General features: G+C 30.6%; 1 protein-coding gene across 1 annotated transcript; it reads left to right on the plus strand.

Moving 5' to 3' along the window:
• Positions 1 to 1,811: 1,811 nt before the first annotated feature.
• LOC123259910 (ets DNA-binding protein pokkuri) lies at positions 1,812 to 20,617 on the plus strand. The gene is made up of 5 exons (XM_044720727.1): positions 1,812 to 2,201; positions 17,168 to 17,404; positions 17,507 to 18,163; positions 18,264 to 18,513; positions 18,656 to 20,617. The coding sequence occupies exons 2-5, from the start codon at positions 17,194 to 17,196 to the stop codon at positions 18,924 to 18,926; spliced, it is 1,389 nt and encodes a 462-aa protein (XP_044576662.1). The 5' UTR covers positions 1,812 to 2,201; positions 17,168 to 17,193; the 3' UTR covers positions 18,927 to 20,617.
• The last annotated feature ends 512 nt before the right edge of the window (positions 20,618 to 21,129 follow it).

Raw genomic sequence — 21,129 nt, forward strand, 5'->3', positions numbered from 1 at the left:
CTGTTATTACTCTTATTAATATTAATATTGTCGATATTGAAATGATAAATCCCGGTGATTATATATCACAACAATTTAAGCAATACATAGCATCTTATTTACTTTAATCATTTAAATATATAAATATATACATTTAAATCATGTTCATCACTCAACAAAGTAATTGTCATTTAGTGACCCAAGCAATTTTGAAAGCGATGTGTCTGATGAGACGAGGTAGTTATTCAAATAAAAAATAAAAAACCAGCATGTCCCAATCACATTCAATCCTGTAAATAAAAAATAAAAAAAAAAACGCCTTTACATTTGAATCAATTGCGCCACGCAAATTGAAAAGGTCAAACGAGCGTGGAACGATAGCGTTGCCCGCATCGTGAAGATTGGTACAATTTCCGTAAGACAGATCGCCGATGAGAATATTATAAATGCCGCACGTGACAGTCGAAAGAGAGAGGAAGAAAATAATGAGAGAAAAGATTAAGATAAATAAAAGTTGTAGTAATTGGTAAGGAAGACATATGTATTATATATTACACAAATAAAAAATATCTCTAATAAGAATAAGTAGCATAAATTTTATATAGATCAACATATAATATATATGAAGATAAGCAATAATAGATAATAGATACGTAAGTGAGAAGAAAGATAAAGACTAAAGACTAAAACCGTGCAATTGTCGTCACTACTGTATATATACAGCAAATATATTTGTGTGTACAATGATAGTCTTGTGTATCATGAAGCAGTATGAGGAAGCTACGAGGAAGTCTTCACCCAGTCGACAATTCCCCCTTATAATCCCCTAACATCACGTTCCACCACGTTCTGTCTGGTAATGTTGTATAGTTGTTCAACTGGTGCTTCGTATCTGCTGGCGTTGTTGATGTTCATTGCTGCTTGTTGCTGCTGCTGTTTCTTTTACTCCTACTCGGGAGTCGTCGGGCTGATTCGTGGTCCAGCTTCGAGTATTTCCGTTCGTTGGGATCGCGACATTTTGGCCAATATATCTCATGCTTTCACAACTAAAATGATCTGATGGGTTGAATATAATTATGATTTTTTTTGTTTTCTTCACAAGTGTGTTGAATTTTAATTAATTTTAAATTTATATTATATCAGGCATCTAATCTGTAAGAGTAAATTTATATGTATTATATAATAATAATACTAATAATAAGCAATAACAATGACTAATAGCTAAATATTAAATTATTAAATTAAATAAAATAAAATACCGTGTTATGTATACAGCAAAGTGTGAAGAGTGTATGTATTTACTGTTGAGCTGCGAGGGAGCTTTCTTCCTTCCTCTCTTACTCTTTCGCTGTCGTACTTAATACTCTTTGGCGTTTACTTGTAGATTACTCCACACTATGGATATATATACATATATGTGCGGGTATTATATCCATCGCCGTCATGGAATAAGGAAGGTGGGGAAGAAAGGACAACCTTCCGCCATCCGACACTTCCTAAAGCCGCTTGGAGAGTGGCGCGACGATTGGATGTTTGGACGATTCTCAGTTCAGTCGCTCGTCAACCTCAACAAGTGACGGTGCTGTTTGGTGCCGTCCGCAATAACTATTTTAACTCCACTATTCTCTGTGTGAAAATATTACGAGCTATTAAATATTATTACTATTATTATTGTTATTATTATTATTATTATTACTATTAGTAATATCAAAACTATAAATAATTATTAAGACTCTTAGTGATACTACAAGGATATTTTAATTAGTGCTTTTTTATCATTTATTCAAGTGTCAATCAAGACAGTTTTTGTCTTAGTAAATAATAATAAATAAAAAAAAAAAACTTACGTGTATCTCAAAACCAAATGTGATATTTACGTATTTATTATTATAAATTTGCAAGTTTATAATTATTTCATGCCTGTGTTTAAATAATAATTCCATTGTTTATAATTGTAGCGTGATAACAAAAATAATATTTAGTATTATTATTATTGTTATTGAAGTAAGAGGAAGAAATAATTAGCAAGAACGTTTTGGTCAAGTATGCTTCCGCGAGTTATCAATCTTATATTATTATTCCTCAAGGAATAACGTGTTGTTTTTTATTCGTCGTCCAGATTGACCAATGAACAGTGGTAAAGTGCACGGTCTATCGCAACGGCGAGACAGCGGCCAGTGACACTCATTCTCGGATTTTATTCACACCAGTTGAGAATCAAGGTAATTTTTATTTTTATGCTTTGATTTATATTAATACATTTATTTATTTATTTATTCTAATTGACACATTTTTTATAGGTATGAAAAGTTAAAAAACTAATTAATAAATAAAATGAATGAATGATTTTTTATCATATTGTATTTTTATACTCTGATATTTAAAGAAACAATAAGATTTTAATTGAGAGAAGACATGTCAAACGAATTTAAATCAAGCATTAAAGTCAGATCGTATATATAATTTATTATAAGTACAGCTGTGACTTTCTGTTTTTGAATTTTACCCTTTATACACAGTAAAAAATTTTTCGTCATTGTGTAGAATGTTAAAATTTGTGTGTTGAATATTACACTCTAGTGTGTAGCATTTAACACTCTCATGTGTTGATTTAATAATACAACACACTAGAATGTTAAATTCTACATACTAGAGTGTAATATTCAACACACAAATTTTTAACACTCTACACAATGACGAAAATTTTTTTACTGTGTACAGTTTATGTGCGAACACGAAACACGTTCATGAATCGTGTATGATAAGCGACTTTCGTATATGTATGGTACATATTTAATATACATTTACACCTATTTAAATGGTATGAGAGATCCTACATCACATCTGATCATTGAGATTGTGGTGTACTCGTACGAATCATCAATCTTTTTATAATCGATTGTCAGGAAATAAAAACCGTGACGTAAGCTATTAAGCTGAAACGGAAATGCTTACAGTCATTGTTCTCCGTTCTTATCCTTGTTATATTTTTCTTGTAGATATTATATAGTATTATATAGCTAAGGTAAAAGCCCCAATATATGATCATATACTGGGGCTTTTACCTTACATATTTTTTTTCTTCTAACATCAGGAAAATAACGCGGGTAACAGTTTTGATGAAATTTAAAATTACATGAATAGTCATTGACATTAATGAATTTAGCTTGTAAATTATTTTTTAATGAGTGTCATAAAATAGACATTTATAACTATCCCGTTTAAAAAGAACCCGTATAATATCATGGTACCTCAAACTATTCTTTAAATAGTTATATACTTGATATTACAGTCTATCAAACTATTTGAAGTTGATAATATGTTTGAAGACAAAAATTTAATAACTGAAGAAGAAATGAAATAATTCAATTAGATACTCAATTTGAAATTTTTTTCAAATAAATTTTACATATAATCTTTATGGATAGAACTAGACTGAAATTTATTAATTATTAAATCTGTAGATGATAAATTTAAAATGACAAGCACAGTAAGTCGATATTCATAAATATAGAACTAAAAGTTGTCATATTATCTAATGCGATGCTTTAATTTTTAAAGTCTTAACTTTTAAACATTTGTTATCGATCGTTTTTGCTATTTACATATAATATATTGAGCTATTTAAAGTTTATCTTGATGGTTATTATATTAGATTTCAAGAAAATTAACTTTGACTTATCATTTAAAGAAAAGACAAAAATCAATTTTAAGTAAAAAAAAAATACAATTAAGCTTTTAAAGAAAATAAAATATAAAATAACTTTCTTTGTTGGCTTGAGCTGCCATCTTTCGGGACAATCTCACAAAAGACATTTAGCATTTTTTTCCCCTGTATATAAGTTGTAATGCCGGAAGAACTCGACAAATCAAACAGCAAGTTTCGCATATAGTTATTTTTAGCTATATAATTACTCATCTTCCTTATCTATTTGTCTTATCTCTCCTTCCGTTTACAATCATACTGGATAAACTTTTCACGCTGGGAATTAACATTTAAAAAACACCCACCCGTCTAATAACATAATTAATAACAAAATGTAAACAATTACTTTAAATATTTTTTATTTAATTTTAGACTCCAAGTTTTTATAGTTAAAAATATACAGTATTAAATATACAATATGCAATATTACATAAATCCAAGATGAAAGTATAACAGCAGGCACAGCTTGATTTTTTTTGCCATTTAACTCGTATCCTTCTGTCGTTTTACTGCAATAAACACCACACTCTTCTACATCTCGTTTTATCGATCGTACTTCGCCCTTTTATTTAATAGCTGTAGAAAATAGGTACCTTCTGAAACAAAAATACATTTCTCAATACCAGTCGTATGCTCCAAAGAATAATAAAAACAACAACAACAACAATAAATATAAAATAATTAAAAGTTAACTTGACGATTCAATTAAAAGATATTAAATAAATGACTTTACGAGTTATATAAACCAAAAAAAAAAATACCTATGCTAATTATTAATAAAAAAAATTAATTGAAGCATAATAAAAAAATAAGTAAATACATGAGTTACGAGACACATATAGAGCATCAACATGACAGTAATGTTATCCAATAATAGCTTCAATAAAAGATTAAATATAACTGGATACATAAAATAGCTGGTGGTACAATTCTGGTTGTTATTATCGATCTCATTGGAGTGTAGCAAGCGTTTCATCGTGAATTTCCATTCGTCCACCCTCTCCTGGTAGTGATGCCTTGTCAGGGGATACTCATACCGACGAGATAATGTTGAGGAAGGGAAGAAGGGGGTTAGGGGCTAAAAGAGAAAAGGAGAGCTACACTAACACAGTGTACAGTGTAGAGAAGTATAGAGAAGAGGGTGAACTGAAGTCAATGTAATGTAGAGAAGGAGAGACGACCTAAGAGATAAAAGCAGAGAGAGAGCAAAAGAGAAAAGAGATAAAATGGGGTTGAAAAGGGCTTTCCAGGCGTAACTCTGACTAGACCGCCGGAAGAACCCGGAACCCGGAAGTAAGGGCGATGAGGAAGCGACTCGGGTAAAAAGTATATTTCTCTACTAGTCTAGAGGTATAATATACAGATGTATATGAAAGATACTGAAGATTCCTCGGATCTGAGAGTTGGATCGTGTTAGGGGGAACATTGCTCGTTAAGATCAAGATAAACTAACAAATGTCTTGTTGCTATGATCTATGTATTGCTCCTTTTTCATTTTATTTATTTATTATTTTAACCTCTATTGAGTGCTTTTATTTTATATATATATATATATATATATATATATATATATATATATATATATATATATATATATATATATATATATATATATATATATATATATAATAATAATAATAACATTGTTAAATTAATTATTTAAAATATAAGAAGCAATGATATGTATGCATTCTGTATCATGTATCATACAGCTTAATGGATTGATAATAAAATAATTAGCGAGATAAATAACGGTGTTCCATCCGGTATAAATATTAGTTCTCATATTATATATACTTGTAGCTATTTTATTTTTCTCTATATTATAGATTTAATACATACATATAAAGTATATAGTGTGAGAGAGGTTAGCATTGTAAGTACTCGATGACTTAGCAGAGTTTGTTGTATAGCGTAGAGGAGTAGAGGAAAAGAGAGGCGAGAACCGGTCCAGTATCCGGACCGGAAGTGCGGACCTTGGATCTGCGTCACGAATACGTTTCTTTTCTTGTCTTATTTTTTGTATTTTTTATTTAGTTGGTTTTTAAAGGTGGTATAGATGTACATAAAGGCAAAGTGGTATTGAGAGACAAGAACGCCCAGTCGACTCTTGCCCAGTTCCTGGACCCTCTTCTCACCCCTCATTCCTCACCCCTCCCGTATCGTCTTCTCTTCTTCGGCTCTGTGGCATACTCTCTGCTCTCTTCTCATTTCATCTTGGTCTTTCATATCCAAGTTAACTTGAGTTGAGCTTAAGAGCAGATACAAGATGAGAGTAGAGACGAAAACCCGGGCAAAAGGAGAATCTAACATCACATGGATGGATGGCATCCGGCCCCTCGTCGCTTTCTCGGAGAATGCACTTTGAGACGACCAGTCGGTGAATCGTGAAAGCGAGAAAAAAAAAAGGACAAAATATATTATATATAAGTTATGATAAAAAGAAGGAAAAAAATCATAGAATTATCTTCATTGTATTCATCCGCTTCAGGTTTATTCTTTTGTAGTAAACATATAATATTGCATCGCTGTTGTTATTATTATTATTTTTATTCATACATACCTTAAAGATTTATTTTTTACATTATATTTCATATATGTTTTTTTTTTTATTTACTATTAACTATTACATTATTAAATTGAATATCAATTATTGGATTTATAAAATGATGACTATAATTATAACATAAAATGATGAAAAGTAATTATTATATTTTATTATTCTATAGTGATGTAGCCTTCTTGGTATTTAGCTTCCTCATCTCTTGTCCGGTCAGATCTACGTTTAGATTCTATTATTGTACTTCACTTCCGTCTGGCATATTTATACAACCGGTACCAGACGGCTATTTACACCTATATACTATCCTTTCTCAATTTGCTTAACGTCTTAAAGCCTAGAGAAAATAACCAAAATAGATCAATATTTATCTATTTATACCAAAAATATTTATTTAGATTAACTTTCAATAATTATCTCAAAAGTAAAAATCTATCATTTAATAATTGTTTAAAAAATTTTTTTTAAATACTTTAAACACTTGAATTATCTCAGTGTCTAGGATTTATAATATTTTTTGGTAGTAGCTTTTTTTATAACAAGATATTTAATATTTTAGTCAAGCTTGGGCGAGAGACCAACGCATCGCCAAGTTCGTTAGACTTGAATCCAGAACATAACAGCTAAGCGTTACACATGTGTCTATGTCTATGGCTATTTCGATGTACATATATAGACATAATAAATATGTATATTACGAGCTATGATTAAAACATCTGGACGATTATGAAAATAATTTCTTCTTAAATAAAAAAAAAAAAAAAAAAAAAAATTATAATAATAATAAAAATAGTTATGAATAGTGGCTTTGTTATCTCGATAAGATAAATTCAAAATCTTTTCTCACGCTCAGTCACATTTATACAATAAATTCTTCATTTCTTGTTTTGAAAAAAAAAAATATTTTAAAAATCCTCTCAGCCTTGCCCGATGAAGCTATTGTATGTGTACTCTTATGTCGAACCTCTTTCTAGTAGCAACCACCCACTAGACTCAATGCACAGATGAGCAAGTTTTTGAGATGTCGGTTAGAGCAGGTAGTCAACCCCAGGTAAATGCAGGTAGAGTTCGACTGTTCCTTTTATACATCCTACAAATAGTTGTTGAAATATTCTTCAGACGTATATGTATGCGGATACATACATACATAAATACATAAATATAATATATAGACTTTATTTTATTTTCTTTTTAGAGATGATTTTCCTCCCTCGTTTTCTTTTTATTTATGACTTGAGTTTATTTACACATAAGCTTATCTATTAAAACTACTAATAACCACCTGACGATCTTTAACGATCAATAATCATTTATTTGCTTTGATAATTAAACTTTAGAAATATTTATTTTTTATTTAAAAAAACTTCTTTTTAAATCTTATATTTTTATTTAACTAAATTGATTGGTTTTTATCGAAAAATTAATTAATATTTAATAGTTTACTCAACGATCGATGATAATCATAACAATTTTTAATAACCTTATCAAGGTGGAAAAATGTTTATAAAAATCTTATTAGAAAGTAAACATTTATTTTAAAATATGATCAATCAATATTTAATTAATAATTTAAATTTCTTCTTTAAATTAGATTATAAACATTATAAATAATTTTAATCTTTGACTCCATTAAACAAATTGAATTAAATAACATTAATCAATTGCCAGCGCTTATAGTTTTGATTAAAAAAACAAAAATTTACTTAATCTATTTCTTCATTGCACTCTTGGTGAAATCTTTAATGCGCAAAGAAAGGAAAAAGGAATAAAATTATTAAGGTGAGCCTCCACAACCGTGAAGTCACTTCCCGGAAACTCTAATCCAGTTCGTCATTGGTCCGAAGGAAGCACACTGTCGTAGACAACCACTTGGCTGATGTTTCCGCTTTTTTAAAATTTTGCTTGAAAAGAAATAATAATCGTACAAACTAAAATCCTTAAACATTTGGAAAGCAATAATGATAATTTATAAAAACTGGATTTTACAATGAAAATTAATTCAATATTAATGAATAGAATAGAATTGGTGTGAAAATGAAATACTTGTCAGTGTTGTCTCAAGTCTCTTGCATACCAGTGATTATCATCATTAACAGGTCTTGCACGTATAGTAATCGGGTGTATTGCGTAAGAATTAACTAAGCGTAAGAGACTCGAGCCGGGTTGGTATGGCCACAGTCGAATCGATGAATCGTTATGTAATCCCGTCTTACGAAACAGGAAATTAAAAAAAGAATAAAAAGGAACAAGTTTAACTAAAAAAGTGAGAAACTGGAAATAAGAAAGTCGGAACGATTCCATCATATTACATCACGTAGTCTTTTACTAAGTCGTAACTTATTACTCGATATAGCAGAGTATTATATATATATTTATAATATCTTGATAATAAATCACGTCTTTTAAAATATCAAGCTGATCTTTACTCTAAAAAAATGCTACATACATTTATATCAACAATTGTGTTTTATTGTTTGGAAATCTTTTAAATTTCTTCTTCTTTTTCTTTATCCTTAACACTATATGTTTAGTTATTTTATTAGATTTTATGATTGATGTAAACAGGATAAAGAATCTTTTTAATCTCAAGTTCTTCGGAAGTCCTGACAAAGCTTTTACTCGAATATAGGTTGAGTAGAGCGTGAAGTTAAAGGCGGGGCATAAAAGTGAGATGACACGACAATACACTATTTTATTATGTTTTATGTATATTATATATCAAAAAAGCCACCGAAAATTCTTCGTCAATTCAGAGGTGCTTCACTCAAACAATTTTTTGATAATTTTTTTTTTTTTAACACTTGTTCATACTTAAAATTATAAACTTTTTCAATAGAAGTATTTTTTACTTTAATAATTGGTTAAAAAAAAAATTTTTTTTATCAGTTACTAATTTAAAAATAGTGTTTTATAAGGTCAAAAAATGTCAAGTTTTTTAAGTAAGTTGGGTTATAATAAATGAAATGAAATAAAAAGAAATAATGTGGATGTCTGGTTAGAAAAAAAGTTAAAAATGATTAGACATTTTTTTTCTGTATGGTGTTCTGAGAATCAGATATCAAGTGTAGGTATTAACGTTCAGTTAGTCAAAGGAAAATGTTAGTGCCGTTAAAGAACACTTGGCTTAGTATAGGGAACATAACGGATCTATCAAGTGAGGAAAAAATGTCGGAATTTGTCGAGATGAGACTAAAGCCATACAAGGAACTCTACGGTTTAGTATATGAATACATACGTATTATATATAGTATAGGTTCTTCTTATATTTGGGATCCATGGATAGTAACATAAGGATCTAAAGATACAATACTGCGTGTGCGTTGTGTTTTTACACGCCGAGGGTGAAATTAAGAAGACTTTTTAACGGAGGGCACAAGAGAGGATCAAATAGAAGACACAGCAAGACATAGTAAGCTATACCATACCATACTAAAGCATACCATACGATATTCCATGTAAATTGTTAGGAGGTGGAGCAGCCCGACTTTGGAAGGATAGATGGATGGTCGTATGGTCGGATGGACATGAGACGGGGGAGAAAGGGAGGCATCCTCTTCAAGCTTCAGGCAGGTTTTAAGATCTGGACCGCTTGCTGAAGAGGTCCGTTCCCATGACGAGAAGCTGGTGCTGAGTGACGAGGGTGAACTGGGCTTTTTATCGACTTCCGGTTGATGTTACTCGCTTGCACGTGCACCAACGGCCTCGCTGTTCTCTTTGTGGGGGCCTCAGTGATTCTCAGTCATCCCAACATATTAGACCACGTGTAACAGGTTGCTTACATCATTGTTTTTTTTTTTTTTGAGTTTTTGAGTTTTTACTTCTCTTGATTGTTTTTATTTTTTATCATCGTTAAATAATTATTGATCAGTGATTAATTAACTTTAAATTAAATGATTAATAATTTTATTTATATAAGTCTATAATCAATAAAGTTAGCACACTAATTAATTAGTTCAAATTTTTGTTAGTGCTTCAAAATTCCAAGATGTTTTTGTCGATTGTTATCGATTAATGTCTAAAGTCAATGGAGCAATGATCTCAAAATATTTTTTAACAAGGTAACTTATATAGAATAACACCAATGACTCAATACTTTTTTGTAATAACAGTTCGATAATTTTAAAAGATTTGTTGTTATCAGTTTCAGTTATTTATGAATCATCATAAAAATGATTTGACATTGAAAGAGTTCAATGGAATCATAAAATTTCTTACATTTGATTGCTAGAAAAATAATATTTTTATAAATATAAAATATTGGTTTACATGATTCATTTTTTTTGTTAATCACAACGATTAAATTTCTTATAGCAACAAAAAAATTTTGTTTTTTTATGGATTTAATTATAAAAAAAAAAGGAAAGAAATTTTGTTTTCAATTGTATTTCTTCATTAAGGGATTATATCCACTGGGGTAAGTCCAAAAAAACGTGTTTTGTTGTGAATTTTTTGTGAAGAAGCTTTTTATTAAATAAATACATAGAATAAATGTACATATAGCGAATTTAATGTATTTTAAGAGTGCAGAATGTATTTACAAAAATATTGGGTTCCGTTGTTCTTGTAGTAGTCAAAATTTCAACAAGAATAGTCAAAATTTTGATTTTTGACAATATGGCGGCTTCCCAAAGAAAAAAATCAATTTTTTTTTTTTTAAGAAAATTTACACTTTAAAGTAACTTAAAAAATCGGAATTATTGTAAGAAACCTTATTTCTTCGATAATTGACTGACAAAAGTATCTAAGAAGATTGTGTGAAAATTCCAAGCCGATCGATCCAGCCGTTTTGGAGAAATTTTCTTCACCGATTTTGAAAACACCGTTTCGAGAAAAACGCGTTTAAAGTTTTGGGAACCATTTAAATTAAATTAATACATTTTTTTTTTTTAAGTTTTCTCCGAAACTATTTGCCAGATCAATGTGAAATTTTCGGATAATACTCTCAAATATATGTACATTCAAAATATGCAAAAAAAAATTCAATTTTTTTAAGATTACAAGTGAATATGACCCCTTAAATTACATTATAAATTACAAAATGTTTTGTCCTGATGATTTTATTACAACAATAATACAATTTAACTCTTATTGTTAATTTTAAGAATTGTTAAAAAGAAACAACACTTGAAAATTTTTGTCTCATGAGATGAAAAAATTAGAAGCTGAAGATTTACCATTTTTCGTAGTCTAATATTGAATAAGCTATATAACATCTCTGCATAGCTATCAATAATTTTGAATTCAAAAACGTTAGTAAATTTTTGAAAGTAACTACAGTCAATGCGTCGTAAATTATTGTCTAATTAAGATTGTTATAAAGAGCTCCAGGCTGTAAGTCATGTGTCCAACATTTAGAAAATAGCTCTGTAGAAAAGATATTAATTTTTCAATGTAATTATATCTTATAAAAAATAAAATAAAAAAAGGTGCTTATGTTGATTAATTCGGCGTTGAAACTACAAGTAAGCGTAATTTAAATCACCATGCGTTAATTGGTATAAGGTTCTCTGAGTTGTAATTACCATCTTTTCAGTCTATCATATATTTACACACAGTGTGTATAATATTTATTCATATAATAATCATAAAAATAATAACTATGAGTAATCAATAAGAAATTTGTTGGTTTAGTGAAGAATAAAATTTTGATAAAATACAAGTACTAAAGAATAAAACAGATAGAATCAATAAATTTACAAACTTCCGGTTGTTATAACAGTCACGTACGTAAAGTGAATAAAAAAAAAAAACAATTCAAATATTTGTGTACAAATTCAACATTACTATCCGGGTTAATGTGTAGCACGTTTTAAATAATTTTCTTTACATAAAAATATTATTTCGATAACAAAATACAAGTTTGTGTGGGTATATCATCAGACCGTCTACCGAGTTTTACAAAAACACTTGGGGCATGAGATAAGATATCGTTAAATTATAAACTATACCAAGTTTAAACAAAATTACAATATTATCGTGCTACGTCCTCGTACTTGAAACATACTTTCAAAAAACAATATTTAATGATTAACAATATGTCTAACTGATACGTAAAATCTAATACCAACACTTCATTATAAAATAACAATAATGATAATAATTTTTCCCGGTAGCGGTTAGTATTGCAGGAATTACTGCTGATTATTTAAAATCGAAGATGTTCTCTGAATAAGACATCCGTAATTTTCCCTATGCGTCATTTTTCGTAGGAAGAAGCTAATGTTGGTATGTGTGTCTCGCAAATTCTTGGTTCCTTGTGTGCGACCCTGTATCGGTCGGCGACCCCGAACATCATCATACTGGCGCCTCTTGACTTCTATAAGGCTTTTTCTTACAGACTATCAAGTGTAAACTTTCCAAGCAAACATTTTAAAAAACATTAATTTTTAAGCATAAAAACATCTAAAATTTTCTTACAAACTTTATCCACCTATATCTATAATAATAGTTACAATTATTATAATAATACTTATTATACAACTAACAATTATTTTATTAAAATTAGCCAGCTATTTAAAGGAAAATAACGAGTAAAAAAATGAATACAAAAATTAGATGAGATTAAAATGTAAAATAAATAAAAAAATAGATAAGTCTAGTTAAAGTCTAATCGTTAGATTGGTGTATTGTTTACGCGATGCACGCATAACTAACAGCCAATGATTATGCTTATCCGTGTAATAATGCGCATGCGTAACTAGCGTAGCTTAACCCGTACGTACATCCATACATACATAAGTAAGTACGGTATGGAATTGAAGATGGGTATTAGTATGGGTAATGTAACATAGACTCTTTTGAAAGCTCTCATGTTGTTATGTGTAGTGTTGTCTCCCCATGCACCGCACGTTGGCTGTGTCAACGATGTGATGTCGCGTACCATCTCGTCCTCGTCATGTCTCATTGCTCATTGCTTATGTTAGTCTACTCCACACGTCGACGATTTTACCCGAGTAGTTATCAGAAGTACCCGAGTAACTGCCCCCGTCGTATTATATGTATAATTATTATTTTATTTTATCACCATTACGCACCAAGAATTTACGAGCAAAACATTTTGGACTTTAGACTCATACTTGAGTTAAATCATATTAACTACCCAAATATGTCGAAAATAAAATACTAATTGCCGAGGTTCCTAATAAAATTCTCATTGACCCCCGCGTAACTTGAATTTATTGATAAGATAAATTTTTCGTCTATTTACCAACAATTAAAACTAAAATTGTTAGTACAATCATATTGTGTACGTATACTTTTTTTTTTTTTTTTTGTTATTTATACTCCATTAGACATTTATTTAATTTAATTTATTATTATTTTTATTGTGGTTATACCAAAAAGAAAATTCAGTTGTATTGTAAAAATCAAAAGGTTATATCACCTGTTTAAATATTATTTTAATCTAACACGATGACGCCACCGTGAGAAGAAATTTTCTCCTTTAACGCGACTAAGTGCGGTGGCTGTTGTGTAGAGCAAAGAGAAAAAGGTGACGAACCCGGAAGGGTGTCGACTGAGTTTAAGCCTGCATACTGCATATAATATGTATATGTAAATATGTACATTTATGTATTGAGAAATAAGAAAAATAAAAAATAAAAAAATGAGCTGAGTGAATATCGTGGAATTATTGCGATAAGGAATAAAAGATCAATTGACGGCTGAGAATATGAGGAACGGATTACGCAGTTTTATATCCGTATGTTGTGATAAATCGCCCGCTCGACTTGAATCTCAAGTTGTCAAAGCGTCAAGGACCTTCCTGGTTTGACTTCGTCTCGTCTACATATTTCTCCCACTACTTGCCAATTCCACGCGGTTATTTCTTCTTTTTAAAATTTTTTCAACGTATTTAATATCTTCATACTATGTAATCCATATAAAATAATTTCCTCTATTATACTATATTGTATATTATCAAAGTACACCTCTACTTGTATTGTACAATTGCTTGCACGTGGCGCCAGCGTTTAAACATTTAATCGCTGGTATGTATTGCTTCACAGTGCTATAACCACAACTTCCTTATTCTACATTTATATTAATAATTAAATAAATTTATTTATAAATCTATTATTACTCGAAAATAATAATAATAACAATAATAATTGAAAGAATTTTGAAATGGAATAAGTTTGGATGATTAAAGGAGTAAAAAGGTTTTAATTTAAGAAAATGAGGAAGTGACGATAAAAAATAAAACGTAATGATAATTTAAAAATAATTGTTATTATTATTATTTTTCGCGGCGACAATTGCACAAGTGACATTATTAAAGCCATTTAAGCCGTGTAGAGCCCCTTAGGCATAAATGAAGACGACAGAGAGAGGGACGGAATGAGAGAATATAAAAGAGAAGGAGTAGGAAGAGAAGAAGAGGTCACTACTCTTCCCAGGAGCGTAACTTCTTACGAGATCGTGCACCGTAGCAAACAGACAAGTTAAAAGGCTACAGCAGCAGGCCCGTAGTATCGCGGAATCGAGTCAGCGGTTCTCAATTATAAACTTTAAAAGTTTATATTTCTTATTAGCTTCCGGATTGCGCCATTCTTACGCGTTCTCGCGAGAAAGCGAGACCTATAACCGATTGCCGTTGGTTGCCCGATATGCATTATGTAAAGCTATCGCGTTGCTGTATGAATAAACCATGTTACGAACTTCTGACATGAACTGAGTTGAGTTAACAGAATCTAAGGCGCGCCTACCCTATCTTTTTTATCTCTATCTACTCCTATCCGTTTATATTACATTACTTTTGTTATTTTCTGGTAATCTATTTAATATATATTATTCCTCTATTATTTCCAACCATAATAATGATAATAATTTATATATATGGTTGTAAGATTGCCGGTACAGTGGTGAGAGACGACCTGTACCTGTATCTGAACCTGGTATGAGTTGGCCTGACTTTATACATTACATTACATACTTGTTAATATACAGCTTAGCTCTGCTGGTCCAGTTAACGTAAGAAGTAACAACACTAAGCGCTCTTATATGCGATATACTGTATATTACTGTATGTATGTATAAATGTATATAATACTACATATATACCAGCGCAGCTCGTTCAACCACGAGGTCGCGCTTCAAACGTGGGACCTTTCGCTGTATCGACTTCCGACAAGTCGATTAAGGCGATCCCGTATGTCGACCTCGTATTCCCCTCGATCCTACACACTACATAAGTGCCTCTGTTTCTTTGTGTCGTCCGGATTTTTTTTCCTTTTCATTTTAGTTTTTTTCTTTTCTTTTTTACACATGGTCATTCTCCGGTTTTAATTATTCATCGACTGGTTTTCCATATAATATTTATTAAAAAAAAAAAAGAAATCAAATAGTATGATTTATTTAGCAAGTTTAAAATGTAATTTTAGTAATGTCTTTTTAACTTTAAATACTTAATAATTTATGGTAAATATATTTAAAATGTTTATGAGAAGATTAAAATTAAATAGCAATATTTAGTTAAAAAAATTAAATAAAAAAAAGTAATGTAATGTAATTTCATGTCGATTTTATAATTATAACAGCTTCTCATAGTTATTACTGTTAAGTCTTGACTGACATAAGCCAGAGTGTTAACATTCTATGTAATGTAATGTTGCAAAAAAAGACTGTAAATATACTAAAAAGAAGTGTGCGAGTTTAGTTCTGGCACACGAAGAACAGAACCCGCTACACAAGGCTCTAGACTTGACTCAACTCTACACTATACATACTAGGAGAATCTGGTCTGTTACTTTTTCTTGCGTAAGAATCCAAGTAGCGATACGAATGCGAGCGAGTGTAAGTATAAGTAATGTACAGGGCTCGCGGTAACGTCAAAGTACAGGACAAAGAGAAGGGAAGTGAGTTGAAGAAAGGTAGACTATATATGTATATATAAATTTATGAAGGTGTGTATGTTAAAAAGAGACGGAGTAAGATGAAAGGTGAAGCGACGACGGCGACGACGACCACGACGACGACGATGACGATGACGAAGACGATGTTGATGTGGAGGAGAAAAGAGAAGAAGAGGGCATGAAGAGAAGGCGGACTCCCGGCACGCGAAGGTCGATGTGCCGTTGTCTCGCGTTACTCTCTCGCACCAGGAAATTGCCATCTTCCACGTCATGGCCTTCCAATAGCGATACTTTAACGTTGATGTATAGTTACACGTAAATATTCAAGTCATGCGTGTACTACTTAGTTTTCTTAGAGTTAATTTTTAAAAATAATAATAAGAATAAAATTTTACACAATTGTTATTAAAGCTTTAATGAGTGAATTGTAATAACAATTTAAGTGGGGTTAATATTGGTCAGTACTGGTACAAAAAAGCCAATTGACGAGATGACTTCATTCGTCATCAGTCTTTTAAAAAATAACAAAGATTAATCTTGTCAGAGTCAAGTTTTAAACTCCGAGGTCGATGTAATTAAAAAACCTCTATTATTATTATTTATTTTATTCTTATGTATGTATATATTACTAGAGGCTGCTTTAGCAAACGGAAGCACCTTCGACGTCGATGGAAATGCGGTATGTAAATCCGGGACAAGAACGGATACTGGTCTTCCTGCTGCTACCGCCAGTGTAGTAGAAACATTTCTTACAAAACTTATCGTTAAGGCCTTCGCATTCTGCGATACTATGTACAATACTATCACGCGAAATTATTTTTGCCGGGCAATAAGTTTAACTGGAAATTGAATACTATAACGTAATAAATTTTAATTAAAAAATTGATCTAAAGAATATCAATTAGTTAAGTTGTAAAATAGTTAATAAGATCCTGATGACTTTTAGTTAAAACTATTAAGTAATGTTGTAATATTGCAATATTGCATTGTAGCCATATTAATGGCATTTATAATAATAATACTAATAATAATAATACTGATGATGTTATTGTTGATTGTGTGTTGCAGCCAGGTGATAGTGTGAACGTCGTGTTATGAAACTATTGCCGACGATTCAGTTGCCGCAACTACCGCCGGTCTCAGCCGCTGGCGGCATGACGGGAATGGATTCCCGTCTCCCACCCGGGATATCCTTACCTTTCAGTCCCACGGATTTATTATGGCGATATCCGACCATGAGTTTTCCCTCCCACCCACCTCAAAGTCCTCTGCTGGACTTTAAAACTCATTTGCCATCAAGTTTAGGTGAGTAATAAAATTTTAATTAAAATCTATTAATTGATTATAATGATTGATATTGATGACGAATGATGAAGAATAATGTTTTGATTTTTAATGTATTTACAGCTTCAGACCCAAGAGTGTGGTCGCGAGATGACGTCGCGACATTTTTACGATGGGCTGAACGTGAATTTGACTTGCCGCAGTTTGACATGGACATGTTTCAAATGAATGGAAAAGCCCTGTGTCTGTTAACAAAGTCAGATTTGGGAGAGAGATGTCCAGGTGCTGGAGATGTTCTTCATAATGTTCTCGGGATGCTAGCAAGAGATTTCAATCAATTACAACGATGTCTTCCAAGTAGTCCTGTTACGCCCACGAGACATTCGGCATATCCTTTGAGTCCTCACTCACATCCGCCGACGCCAACGTGGGCAGAAAATCATTATGCTGCAGCCAACCTTGCCTCACTTATGTCTGCCAATTCAGTTACACTCTCACCGGCGCCATCAGTTGATAGTCAAGCGGGATCCCCCGGTCATACTGAGAGTAATCAAATTCAAGTGTATAGAAGTGATTCGGATGAGGATAATCATCAGAGTAGCAGTAGTCCACCAGCAACACCGACCGCTCTCACGGCTCAGAGACTCAGCGAAGTTTGCGTCAAGGACCAACCCAGTCCCACATTGCCACCTCAATTAATGCCACTCACGCCTGGAGGATTTCGACCTGCTTCTACTGCTCGAGAGTTTTTTCCCAGCGACTCACCTGAACCTAATACGAGTATGTTTATATCCTTAATGGATAAACATTTATTTCTGCTTTATTTGTCTATTAACTTTTTATTTCTACTTACGTTTTATTTTATTTTTTTTCTTTTTAGATGGTAGACTTCTTTGGGATTTTTTACAACAGCTATTAAACGATCCATCACAGAGATACACCCATTACATTGCGTGGAAAAGTCAAGAAACTGGAGTTTTTAAAATAGTTGATCCGCCAGGTCTTGCACGGCTTTGGGGGATACAAAAAAATCATTTGTCTATGAATTACGATAAGATGAGCAGAGCATTGCGTTATTATTATCGTGTTAATATACTTCGGAAAGTTCAAGGCGAACGTCACTGTTATCAGTAAGTATAAAAAGCTAACAGCTATTAATTTTATTTCTCTGATAACAGCGTATGCATACAGTAGATAGCTACGTATATTCATATAGACACATTAATTTTTTATTTTTTTTTGTTAATTTTTATTATTTCTTTTTTTTTATAGATTTCTTCGTAATCCTACGGAATTGAAAAATATTAAAAATATATCATTATTACGGCAACAAATGCGAATAAAATCAGAACCGGACGAAGAAAGTCCTACTTCCATAAATGGTATAGAACCGGAAGTAGACATGCCAACTGATCTCTCAATGTCAAGTATGAATCAACCTTCTTGCGAACAGCCTCTTCCTCTCCTTGATCCACCTGCCAAGTATCGCAGTCATGCATACAATCTTGCTAAAACTAATCAAGAACCGGAGGAGAGGAAGTGACGCGAGACTTAACAGGGATACGCTTGATTATGCATTAAACGTTGCTCTATTGCGACTGTATAGTATAAAATATTAAGAGTGAGCTTTTTATTTAGTTTAACTCACTAGTTATGATTCGTCGCTATGCCCAAGTGAATCTAATTATTCAAGACTGATTCATTAAATCCGACAATCGATCATATTTCGTATTCAATGATTACAAACATTGAATGTGTATAGTTAAAATAAAAAATAAAAAAAAAAAAACATACAAAATAAACTAAACAAATAAACGTCCTCCGATGCCGGTAAATGAATTATTTTTAAAATTAATTTATTGGCATTTTATATAAAAGTTACAATATTCTCGCGTAAGTCAATAACAAGATTCCACTAATTTATATAATCTAAATGAACATCACTATTTAAACTGGATGCTGTAGACAAACGGTTAGCGTGACTGCAATTCTTTCCAATGATCGGGCCCGACACGATTTTCATATAGGACTTTTGACCCAATTTATAATTTAGCGTTATGTTTGTAGGATTCGGAACTACCAAGCTCAGTTGTTGATTGTCGTACATTAAATTATAAGAATAAAGTACCTTAAAAATGCACTGTATAGCTACGTTGCCATAGTTGCTCTGAACATCTAGTGAATAAACTGACAGGCACTTCATTTTAAATTTAAACGCTCTTACTATTGCGATTGAATATAATAATTTTCATTTTTTAAATTAGAAAAAAATTTTATCTTCCAAATTACCATATGAGATTCCAATTGGGTTATCAGTTATTCGAGTGCAACCGTGATATATTATCTCTCTCATTTTATTAAACGTGAAAAAAAAAAAATTGTAAATTTTTGAAATTTATAAATTAATCGAGGAAAACATTTTCATTTACATTTACATTTGTAAATATATGTATAAATTATTATTATTACTATTATAATTATTATTATTACATATATGATCATATATGTTTATCTCTTATAAAATGTACTCATATTTATCTGTTCATACAATGATTGATTATAAATAAATATTAGCATATCAAGCTGTACATGTATAACATGCGGCAATTAATATTCGCGTTTATCTATTTAAATTACATATGATTTGATATTACGTGCAGCAATAAAGAGCCTCATATAATGGAAAATAAATTAGTACGTTGTTTTTACCAATGTATTTAACTTTTTTTTTTTTTAATTCGAATAAAACGAACTTTTGTAAATTCATATTTGAGCAAACTGTTTCACACTGTATCTTAAATGTAAAAATATGTGGCAATAAGTATTATGAACATAATAATGATATCCATTGATATTCATATATGATTGTATAGGTTCATATATGACCTTATGTGATATCAAATGTGCCAATAAATAGCCTTGGTCAAGTATGATAGTATTTTCCCATATATGATTATATTCGTTTAGATTATATACCCATACATGTGATGCTATTTATTGTTATATTTAATATCGTTTAGGTAGATCGGGTCATGTATAATCAGATATTATCCTTCATTAAGTGTGATTTGTATTAAAGAAAAATACAAACAAATTTATATATATTTATGAATATATATGAATGTTTGTTCTCGGTTAAATTGAAAGTTTCATAAATTTTTTACTATTTTTACATTGTCCCGCTCAAAACCCAGTCAAAGTCATCCTTGTTGTTTTCACTCGTGTAAAAACGAAGAAAAAGTGATCACTCTAACGTTAAATAAATAAATAAATATATATATATATATATATATATATATATATATATATATATATATATATATATATATATATATATATATATATATATATATGTATATAAAATATATATATATATATATGTATATATATAAAATATTAATAGCTATAAAAATAATAATATACTCAAAGAAATAAGTATCTATCGATAGAAAAATAATGGTATGAGTGATTATGAATATATAAAATTTTTAAAATAAGTGAATTGGATTATATTTAGGATAGTTTTAAGGATATTAGAGTAAAATTGATTCGTGAGCATGAAAAATAAAAAAAAAAAAAATAAAGAAAACAAATACAAAGTTGAAAATTTATCCGCGCTAACTGGGATATATCTGTGCCAAGAATGTTACCTTACTAATAGATGACAAATGATTATGTTTTTGTGTACTTTCAAGTTGTTTATTATCGTATCAAGCTACTTTTTTATTGTACACATTTTTTTTTTT

This window comes from Cotesia glomerata, linkage group LG1 (assembly GCF_020080835.1).
Source record: "Cotesia glomerata isolate CgM1 linkage group LG1, MPM_Cglom_v2.3, whole genome shotgun sequence".
Lineage (NCBI taxonomy): Eukaryota > Metazoa > Arthropoda > Insecta > Hymenoptera > Braconidae > Cotesia > Cotesia glomerata.